This window comes from Phyllobates terribilis, unplaced genomic scaffold (assembly GCF_046119375.1).
Source record: "Phyllobates terribilis strain yellow unplaced genomic scaffold, ASM4611937v1 Scaffold_1__5_contigs__length_1240528914, whole genome shotgun sequence".
NCBI lineage: Eukaryota > Metazoa > Chordata > Amphibia > Anura > Dendrobatidae > Phyllobates > Phyllobates terribilis.
In genome coordinates, this window is record NW_027362761.1 from 371,085,042 (window position 1) to 371,096,955 (window position 11,914).

Below are 11,914 nucleotides of genomic sequence, written 5' to 3' on the forward strand. Positions count from 1 at the left end.
GTATTAATAGCCAGGGAAGGGTCCATGGATACTAGCCCCCTCCGAGGCTAATAACATCAGCCTCAGCTGCCCCAGAAATGGCGCAGCAATAAGATGCACCAAATCTGGCACTTAGCCTCGCTCTTCCCACTTGCCCTGGTGCGGTGGCAAGTGGGGTAATAGGGTTGGGATTTATGTCAGCCTTAGTAATGGAATGCATCTCTAAGATGCCTCCATTACTAACCCCATAGTAAAAGTTTTAAATAAAGACACGGCAAGAATAAAATCCTTTATTTTAAATAAAAGTCCACACCATTTTTTACATATTTATTTTAAAAAAACACAGTTATACTCACCTAATGCCCAATCCTCTGAAGCCATTGTCCCCTGTAAAAAAAAACAAAAAATAAAAAATCAACCTTATACTCACCTAACGCCCTATCCATTTAAAGCCATTGTCACCTGTAACACAATAAAAATAAAAAACAACAATATACCTCACCTGTCTGACGTGATGAAATAATCCATGCTGTCCCACGCCTATCTCACTTGTAGAAGAGACACATCACCAGATGTTACTATTCTACAGGACAGCAGGCTACACACTGACACAGGAGTGCAATCGCTCCTGTGTCAATGTATTGTGCTGAGCTGCTGGGAGATAGGTCACAGGAGTTCATCAGCTGATGAGTTCCGGTGATCTCAACTACAGCACCACCGCTGAGTGAAAATTTTCTCATGCAGCGGCGGTGCAGTAAGTGAGGTCACCAGAGCTCATCAGCTGATAAACTCCTGTGACCTCTTTCATGACAGCTCATACACTGCAGGAGCTATTACACCAGCTGCCGGGTAGAACAGTCACGTCTCTGGATGTGATTGTTCTGCAAGTGAGAGCAGCATGAGACACTCTGGATTACCTGGATTACGGCGGATAGTTGAGGATTATGGTAGTTTATTATTTTTTCTTTTTTACAGGTGACATAGGCATCAGGTGAGTATTATGGTGTTTTTTTATTTTTTACAGGGAGCAAGGGCATCGGAAATTAGGCGTAGGTGAGTATAACTGTGTTTTTTATTTTTATTTGAATATTTATTTATTAATTTTAACCTTTTTTTTTACTTGGAGCACAGGTGCCGGCTGATGAGAGACTAGTTCTCCCATCAATGGCACCTGCTCTCTCTGTTTACAGTGACAGCAGGCATTGGCTGATGGGGATAGTAGTCTCATTAGCCGATGCCTGTGACAGATTCCCTTTAATTGTAAATATTACAGTCCAGAAACTTTACAGACAAAAGTGCAGGGGAGCATCAAGAGTCCTTTATAGCTTAAAATGAAAATGCACTGTAAATTTAATAAACACTCTAGGGAACCAAATTACTGTGTCAAATCACTTTCTTTAAAGAGGACCTATCACCTTCACACATATTAGCATATATCATAGTAAGGAGACTGCATGTATAAATAAACCATTTTTGAAAGAATAATATCTGTGAATAGAAGAATTATGTTGAGAGAATCACAGTTCATGGAGCAGCCATTTTAGGATTGGCAGCTCAGCATGCTGTGCTCTAATGAGACACGCCCCCAGATTACAGGCCTGAGACTACAGAGTAAAGCACAGCATGTATTGCCCATATCAGTTTACTCTCTGGTAACCTGTAAACCAGTTTACATAAGAGTGGTCATTTATAAAAGTTCACATTTATAGTAACACAGAGAGTGTATATAAATGGTACATTATATGAAACCGTATGGCTAACACAGTCGAAAGTATGATAGATAGATACGCACACAGTACACAGAAATAGTGCCAATACTGAAGCCCCTTAGTTTTAACCAATAAAGGGCTTATTGCTGGAGACAAAATGTTACATGCTTTGGCTGGGAATAAATAACTTTTCTTTCTCTGAAACAAGTGGAGCCTTTTTTTTATTTTTGTACTTTGACATCCAATGGTCACCCGCATATTAATATCTCTATAATTTATTATGCAGTATTATTATTGTCAGCATTGCTCATCATTTAAAGAATAGGTACAATCACCGTGCCGATCAGGACGCATACTGACTTCTCAGTGCTGGGCTTGTAGAGGGATTTGCTTCCTCTGCGCTCTGGGTGGCACTGTGCTAATACTGTATATGTGGAGCGCTTCTATTCCATGGGCCTATAGACTGACCAAGGCTGGGGTCACACGAGCGTATACCACAGCCGAGTGCTATGCAATAAAACATCACATAGCACTCAGACCAGTGTTATACTATGAGGCAGCTTAGATCTGTGATCATTTTTTCATGTCGATTTGGCATGAGAGAACAATTGCAGCATGTTGCGCTTGGCAGCATGACTCGGTTTCCACGCACGAATACAAGTCTATGGGTCCTTGTGAAACATCGGACTGCACTCGGATGTCATCCCTATTCAGACCAATATATATGCTGAGACAGGTCAAATTATTTTCTCCACCTCCTCCACACCTGTGCTGCGATTCTCTCACACGAGATCTGGAGCCGAGTGTCATTAGCATATTGCATTCGTTACTATACGCTTGTGTGATTCCAGCCTTATGCATTGACTGCTGCAATACTGATGAGCACTCAGTGCTGGACTGATAGAGAGAATCCATCTACCAGCCCAGCGCTGATCGGTGTAACAAGGGCTCAGCATTGCTCAGCATATGCAGTATAGGTCAAGGTGCAAACTGACTGACTGCTGCGCTAATGAAGACTTCTTAGTGTTGGGCTTGAGGAGGGATTCCCTGAGGAAATCTCTCTACCAATCCAGTGCTGAGTGCTTAGCATTGGCACAGCAGTCAGTCTGCACCCTGGTCAGCACTGTGAGAGAGCTAAAACTGTATATGCTGCGTGCGTCTGACAGGAATAAGTGGCATCTCCAAATTATAACTGGTGCTGCCTGCTGGTGCAAGGAACTGAGGACTGCTCTGCTTATTCCCCTGATTACTGCTAATGATTAGTCAGTATGTCCCTAGCCATAGGGAGTGGTGCTGCTTACTCCATGCAGTAAACACCACGTATCCCTAATTGAACATCAGAATCACTCAGCATATACAGTACTATGAATGTCACAGTGCCGGCTGGAGCGCAGACTGACTGACTGCTACATCGCTGATGAGAGTTCAGCACTGGGCTTGTAAAGGGATTTTTCCATGGAAATTAGTCTACAAGTTCAGTGCTGAGCGCTACTCAGAACAAGTAGCATTGCTAGAAAGGTAGGGATTTATTAGATGAGTACTAGTTTTTTTGATTATCATTTTATAATTTTTCTGCTACTAGTTTTTTTAAACCCTTCCTAACATATGACATACAGTTATTTCATATGTTGGGTCCTTGACTTTGATGCAGGCTTGCAACAGCTCCGACCATGGCTGTTAACATGTTAAATATCACTGTCAATCTCTGACAGAAGCAGGAAGACAAATCATTGCATGCGTCCATCGGCATGCCCGTGACATGATCGCAGAGCGCTGGTGGGTTGTCATGATAGCTGAGGGTCTGCTGAAGACCTCCGTGCTTGTAATGGCAATTCTCCTGTGAAAGCCAGTGTTTAGCCGGCATTTATAGGAGACTGTGATTTTGCAATGCTTTGTATAGTACATGTGATCGAATGATTGCAGCTTCAAGTCCCATGAGGGGAAAAATGAATACTATAAAATGTGAAAAAAAAAGTTTTATTTTTTTATTTTTGTCATATTTTTAAATACAAAGTTCAAATCATCCCCCCTTTTGGATGGGGGGATGATGCATAGGCATGGTCACAAAAGAGCATATCTCCCAACTTTTAAAGACCGGGAGAGGGACATGTACTGTGGAACTTACATACTAATTTGGCCCCTATTGCACCCCCATTTGGCCCCCATGAAGTATAATGGCAACAAAAATGCCCTCCAAATACAGTATGATACCCCCACAGTGAATTCTTAGACAGTACCCTCCACACGCACAGTATAATGATAGCTCAGTTCCTACACACGCACAGTATGATGGACCCCACAGTCACCCCACACACATTATGATGGCCTCCACCGTTTCTTAATACAATATTTTGCCACCACAGTCCACCAATGCCTTATGATGGCCCCCACAGTCCTTTAACACAGTATTATGGCCTGCACAGCTCTTCAACACAGTATTATGGCCCCCAACACTGCATGATGGCCTCCACAGTTCCCCAACAATGTATGATGGTCCCCACAATCCCCCAAAGCCATATAATGTCATCATAGTCCCCTAACACCGTATGATGGTTCCTATAGTCTACCAACATCGTGTGAAGGCCCCACAGTCTCTTACCACTGTATGATGGCCCCCCCAGTCTGCGAACACTGTATGTTTGCCCACACAGTTCCCCATTATTGTATTATGACCCCAACAGTCCCCCAACACTGTATGATGGCCCCCACAGCCCCCTACACAGTATAATGGCTCACACTGCCTTTCAAACAGTATTATGGCTTCCACACAGCACATCAAATAGTATGATGGCCCTTTCACAGTATGAGGCCTCTACAGCCCTCCACACAGTATAATGACCCCCACATAATACAGTGGCCCACACAGCCCTCCACACAGTATTATCACCCCCCCCACAGCCCTCCTCACAGTACAATGGCCCTCACATACCCCTCACCACCAAGCAGCCCTTGTCACAGTATATTGGCCTCCACATATCCCTCCACGCAGCATAATGGCCCCCTCACAGCCCTCCACACAGTATGATCACCCCCATACAGCCCTGCACATAGTATAATCACCACCATACAGCTCTCAACATAGAATCATAGAATGGTAGAGTTGGAAGGGACCTCCTGGGTCATCTGGTCCAACCCCCTGCTCAAAGCAGTATTCACTAGATCATCTCAGACAGATGTCTGTCCAGCCTCTGTTTGAAGACTTCCATTGAAGGGGAACTCACCACCTCTCGTGGCAGCCTGTTCCACTCATTAATCACCCTAACTGTCAAAAAGTTTTTTCTAATATCTAATCTGTGTCTCCTCCCATTTAGTTTCATCCCATTGCTTCTAGTCTTTCCTTGTGCAAATGAGAATAAAGATGATCCTTCTACAATGTGACAGCCCTTGACATATTTGTAGACAGCTATTAAGTCTCCTCTCAGTCTTCTTTTTTGCAAGCTAAACATTCCCAAATCCTGCAACCGTTCCTCATAGGACATGGTTTGCAGACCAGTCACCATTCTGGTCGCTCTTCTCTGAACTTGCTCCAGTTTGTCTATGTCTTTTTTAAAATGTGGTGCCCAAAACTGTACACAGTATTCCAGATGAGGTCTGACCAAAGAGGAGTAAAGACAGATAATGACTTCACGTGATCTAGACTGTATGCTTCTGTTAATACATCCCAGAATTGTATTTGCCTTTTTTGCTGCTGCATCCCACTGTTGACTCATGTTCAGTCTATGTTCTATTAGTATACCTAAGTCTTTTTCACATGTACTGTTGCTTAGCTCTATTCCTCCCATTCTGTATATGCTTTTTTCATTTTTATTGCCCAGATGTAGTACTTTGCATTTTTCCCTGTTAAAAACCATTCTGTTGGTTGCTGCCCACTGCTCCAGTTTATTTAGGTCTTTTTGAATCCTCTCTCTCTCTTCTCTAGTATTAGCTATCCCTCCTAGCTTTGTGTCATCAGCAAATTTAATCAGTTTACCCTCAATTCCTTCATCTAAATCATTGATAAAGATGTTGAACAATAGAGGTCCCAGGACGGAGCCCTGTGGTACCCCACTTGAGACATTCATCCAGCTGGATGTGAAGCCATTTACAACCACCCTTTGAGTCCGATCACTAAGCCAGTTATGAATCCACCTAACAGTTGCCTGATCCATTGCATACTTGGTCATTTTTTCAATAAGGATGGTGTGAGATACTTTGTCAAATGCTTTGCTGAAGTCAAGATATACTATATCTACAGCATTTCCCTGATCCACCCAGTCAGTGATTCTGTCATAGAAGGAAATTAAGTTAGTCTGACATGACTTGTTAGTTACAAACCCATGCTGACTCTGGTTAATCACTTCATTCTTATCCATGTACTTACATACATGTTGTTTAATAATTTGTTCAAAGATCTTTCCTGGTATAGAAGTCAGACTCACCGGCCTATAGTTCCTATAGTATGATCACCCTCGCACAAATGTTAACACAGTATAATGGCCCCTACAATGTCCTACACACAATATAATGGATTCCACTCAGTACCTCACACAGTATGATCACCACTATGCTGCCCTCCACATAATATGATCGCCACCACACAACCCTCCACACATTATGGAGAGTGAGGCTGCACATCCAGTGAAATTAACCATTTACAGTACTTATCCATGCCAAGGTTCAATTCACTGAATATCCCACCTCACTCTCCATATTTGTTGACTATTTGTGACTGTTGGATCAAGTCCTTAGAGGCTTGTACCCCCTCTTTCAAATTGCTTGTGCTGCTGCTTTTTCTTCTTTTCTTTTTTGCTTATTTACTACTCCATGCAGTGTAATGACCCCTACACAGCTCTTCACACAGTTTAATGGTCGCAACATAGTATAATAGCCCACACAGCACTCCACACATTATGATCACCCCCCACAGCCTACTTCATAGTACAATTGCCCTCACACATCCCTCCGCACATTATAATGGCATAGTCCTTCACACAGTATGATCACCATCATGCAGCCATACACAGAGAATGATCTCTCCACTCAGTATAATGGCCCCCACATCCTTTTGCACAGTAGGATCATCCCTTCACAGCCGTAATCACAGTATAATGCCCCCCCCACAGCTTTCCATACAGTATAATGACCAGCACACAGTATGATCATGCCTACACAGTATGATTATCCCAATCGCACCCCCTCACATGTACATTGTTTTCCCTCAGATTTCCCCCACAGTCCCGCACAAACATTTGATGACCACCAAAGCTCCCCACACTTTATGATGCCTCACAGTATGTTCCAATGCATATACTCATTGGTGAAATAAAAAAGACAAAACTACTCACCTTTTCCCGCTGCTCTGGTGTCTTCTACGTGTGTTCTTGACATCATTGCGCCCAATTCGCTTAAATATCAGAGTTCAGATGCACCGGGAGTATTACTGAGCAGGGATGTTTCATCATTGTTTTCAACTGTATCTGCATACACAATGCAGACCCAGTTGAAAGTGGGTTGCTGGGTGGGAGACTCCTTGATTCACGGTCCCATAGCGGCCATGTGATATACAGCTATTAATGGTACGCCACTGCTCTTACCTTCTCATGTATTATTTACTGTTTTATTTGCAAGAAAAGCTTATTAAAACCAAGTATAATAGAAATGCAACATTTAGACTCACAGAAGTTTTTTTAAGCATGTTGTTTGCTATTATTCTGCATTAACAAAAAGCTTTATTTAGCCATTGTACAACAGGTTGGATGCAGTTGCCTCTTCTTTGCTCCATGTTTTACTGTGTATATCATAAGTTTTGGTTGAAATTATTGCAACTACAAGGCGGTTCAATACTAAATATAAGGGCCAGATTACATTTTCCCATTGGTTATATAGGTGTTGAAGAGCATTTAATTTAAATTTGTACAGCAATATTTTATTACTATGCATGTTTAACTTTACTATATATTTACCTAAATTATTTTTATTAGCAGTAACTAGTATGTTTTTTTTCTATTTCAGAGTGGCCTGAATTTGTAAGTAACTATGCACCTTGGTGGGCTACACATACACTAGACTGGCTAAAGTATGGAAAAAATGTGCTGGTTGTAAATTTTGAAGACCTTAAGGAAGATTTATTTTTTCAACTCAAAAGAATGATTAACCTTCTTGGACTCCCAGTCTTAGCGGACAGACTCCTGTGTGTTGAAGGCCAAAAAGATGGAAACTTCAAGCGCTCTGGCCTCAGAAAGTTGGAGTATGACCCATACACTGCAGACATGAGAAAAATGATTAGCAATTACATTAGGACAGTAGATGCAGCTCTGAAACTAAGAAATCTCAGTGGTGTTCCAGAAGACTACTATCCAAGATGATGACACTGATCGATCAAGAAAATTTCTGGGATAAAGGTTCCCAGCTGATGGCTACTTCCACCCAGTGGGTGGCTTGAAGACTTTTGCTGCTAAATATTGTTAATATTTCTTATGTGCATGAAATATGAACATCAAACAGTGCTTCAAATATTGGCAAGAAGGTTAGACATGTCTGGTTAGACTATATTCAGTTATTTTATCTCAGTGCAGATCTTCTGCATGAATTTAAGTACATGTTAATAAATACAGTTGGCAATTGCATAACATACAACTAGAAACTCTGCAAAGAAGTTTTCCTAGCATCAATTTCTGCCATTATTAAAAGTAGCTTGAGCACTCCATTGTCATAGAGAATAATGACTGCACAGTTGAGCTATACGATGTTATGATTAATTAGTGCCTATGAATCACAGACCATGCCCAACAGATTTTTACACATACTGTATGCATGAGTAAGGATGCGGAAATCCACACCTTGGTCTTGCTGAATGACCAATACGTGCACAATCCTGATCATTATCCCTAACAAGCTTTATATATGTCTGGGGATTTTGGAGCTAGGTATAAAAAAAGAAAGTGATGGAACCCTGCTGCTTGAATTGGGCCATTTCCTGCACAGCCGGGTGGTCTGGAGCACTGCTGTGCATAGGAAAAACATTAAACGGGATGCAGTTCCAGCTCTGTGTTCCCTTTCATTCCAGGATCAGTGGGTGTCTAAGTTGATAGACGGGCACTGATTATGAAGAGATGATCTATTCTAGAAATATACCATCCCTATATGAGATGAAAAAAAATACTTTTTAGCACTGGTTTACATAGCATTGCAAATAAAATATTCCCCAAATATGACACAATGCAAACTCTATAGCTTTAAGGTTAATAAGAATATACACGCTGTACTATGATTAGTTTCATCTGCTACTTTTTTCTGCTATAATGCTCGAAGAAAAAGGAGACATGAAGCACATACATCACCTAATTCTGCTATTTTAGAGAGGAGCTGTCAGCTCTTGTGGCATGTCTGTCTAGAAAATAATTGTACTCCCCATGAAATATCAGTATTGGTGTATGTTTTCTGGCAGTCATACTGTGTGGAGACAAATGAAGCTGTAGCTACTAGTGGTTAAATTATTAATAAATTTCCAGGAGGAATAACAGATGAGTGGTCTAATATTGTTATGTCCCTAGGTAATGCAAGTATTTACTAAAATAGATATGTCAGAAAAGCTGACAGATTTTTTTTTATTATTCTTGTTAGACTAAAATGGTTATTCCTGCCCTAAAAATAGCAAATGAAAAATAAGTAGAGGATATAAATGTGTTCTAAGTACCAAACTGAAATTTCCAGAATAGATTGTAGTGGGAAAGTCCAGTGGGAAACAGGTAGACTGGTTTTGTGGCACAATGCTTTTACAACGATAGCTTTCTATGTGAGGTCACTTGCAACGTGCAGTGATTACTATGATGTCACGACTGACTACTAATTACACATTTTATATATAGATAAATGGCATTAGAAAGACTTAAAGCGTTCTGCAGGATTTAAAAAAATTATGAATTAAAGCTTAAAATTGCAAACTAATAAACTTTGTAGTATACATGTACCATTCCTGTTGCTCTTATGTGCTGATGTGACATCCATAGCAATGACACACCAAAGATGTGTGATAGCCAATCACTCTTTATAGGGAAGATGTTCTAGTGGGGCTTGTACTCAAAGACTGGAGATGCAAACGTCCTACAGTTGGGAATAAAGTAGATTCAGTAAGGTAAGTGTATTGTTATTCTCAATTTAAAGCCACAGTTTATTGATTTTTACAGTTAATTTACAGTACACACATTATAGATAGATTACCTTTAAAAAAGATATCGGGAAAAGTTATTTTTCCATAGTAGTTACTCAGTTAGAAATTGTTCACTAATTAGACATTTGTCCCTGATATTCACTAAATAGCAGCTCAGATGTGTCCAGGTCACTTTTTAAGAGTTCTAGGTATGGCCAGTGGGAAACCCATCCTTTTATGTAGTTCTGTGATACAGGTTTCAATTACTTTCTGTTGACCCTAGCCCTGAAATAAGGATAATTTATTAAGGCTGGGTCCACATATATCCAGCACTTCTTTATTTCCATCCGGCATTTAAAAAAACCTGGATGGAAATTGAAGGAGGAACTAATCTCATTGTTTACAATAGGATAATTCTGACCCGTCGGGTGCCACAGTTTGCATCAGACCCGGTGCAGGCACAGTGGCTTGATCAGTTTGCAACAGATTGATGCTGGTGTGGTGGTCTGATCATGTTTCACGTAACGTTGCGATCCAGCCCCAAACCAGTGCCTTGGGCTAAATGGTAAAAAAGCCTGATGGCAACTGATGCATTTTTCCATCGGTTTTACCATCAGTTCTGATCCGTTGTGTTTATCAGGCTGAAAAAACTGAGTCTGATTTTTGTGGATGTATGTGAACCCAGCCTAAGTATATTCCTTTAGCTTTAGCTTCTTTTGAGCACATCATTTAAAAGTGTCTGGATGAGGGAAGGACAATATGGACTTTATTTCTCTCTGCAGGAGTTATTGGTCAACAAGACTATAACAGTCAAAGTTTCACAAAGAAAAATGTTTTTCTTCTTTCTTTTCTAGTACTTCACTTTACTGCAAAGTAAGTTGTGTGTCTTCGTTTATTATCCTAATTTCTGTACATAAAAGAGTTTGAAAGCCAGAGCTCATATCTGTGTTGCATTGCTCAAAAATTCCATTTAAATAAGCTCGATCCCAAGCCAATGAGAATTATTGAGTAACCCTAAAATGAATATAAATTAAAATGCCCACACAGCTATAATATTCAAGAAAAGGTTTAAAGAGATAAAGGGGTTTGAGACAAGCTGGAAGGAAAACATATTTCTGCTGTCTACCGAGTTCTGCTGCCTTAGGCTTGCCTAAGCTTACAACTACACACTGTCCTCCCTCCAGATCCAATTAACTTCTGAAACTTTTACTTCTCTGTTGGGAAAGAAAACACCCAATTGTGCTATAGCGTTCCAAATGAGAAGTTCTACAAAACACCAGCTTCTCTTCTTTTTAGAAATTTTACATGGAAGTTAGTATTGTTATCTCCTTATAACAAGCCAGGCTTGTGATGGAATATTTTATTTTAGAGTGGTTTTTATTAAAAAAAATCTGTATAATATTACAGTGTTGGAAATTACCTTTGTTTTGAGAATGTACATGAAGGAAAATATTTAAAATTGTATGCATTTTATTAAAAATTTTCAATGTCCGTATATATTGACATAGGCTGTTGGAAAGATTACGACTTTTCTTTTGGATTACGCCATGTTTACTATCATATTAAAGAACTGAAAGGCTCTGGAGAACTATTAACTGTGGAGAATCTGAGGAACTCGCTAAGTATGACTGCAAAAATCAACAGTAAAGCTGAACATGAAAAAACTTTATAGTAGAGACCAGTGAATCTCCCAAAAGTAAGCAGATTTGCACAAACCAATCAGAAGATTCAATTTGGATCAAATACAATTTTGTCCAAATCAAATTTGTCCTGAAAACTCGTTTATTATGCTCTGAGGTCTCTCCAGACCCCAGATTATAATACATGGAGACCCGAGAATGGATTAAAAAATAATAACAGATTATTCTCACCTGTCTTTGACCTGCCCCTCATATGTCCTTCTGCCACAACTCCCTGCATGGTCCTAAACCAAGTGAGGATAATCTTTTTATTATTATTTAACCCCTTCAAGACCCCAAAAGAACACAGCAAAATTGAATACCATTGAAGTTCACAAATAAGATTTTATTTGCATTTTTTTATTAACTTATTGTTGCTACTATTAATATTTATTAAACAAAGGTAAATACACCATAAA

The 11,914-nt window shown here is 40.2% G+C and overlaps 1 protein-coding gene across 2 annotated transcripts in view; it reads left to right on the forward strand.

Annotated features, from left to right (window-relative positions):
- The window catches only part of WSCD2 (WSC domain containing 2), a 627,547-nt gene extending 616,171 nt beyond the window's left edge, over positions 1-11,376 (forward strand). For both annotated transcript variants that reach the window (XM_073676363.1, XM_073676364.1), the window contains exon 10: positions 7,680-11,376. In XM_073676363.1, the coding sequence (XP_073532464.1) occupies positions 7,680-8,032 (353 nt within the window). In that variant the 3' untranslated portion in view covers positions 8,033-11,376. The remainder of the gene's footprint in view (positions 1-7,679) is intronic.
- Positions 11,377-11,914: the final 538 nt, after the last annotated feature.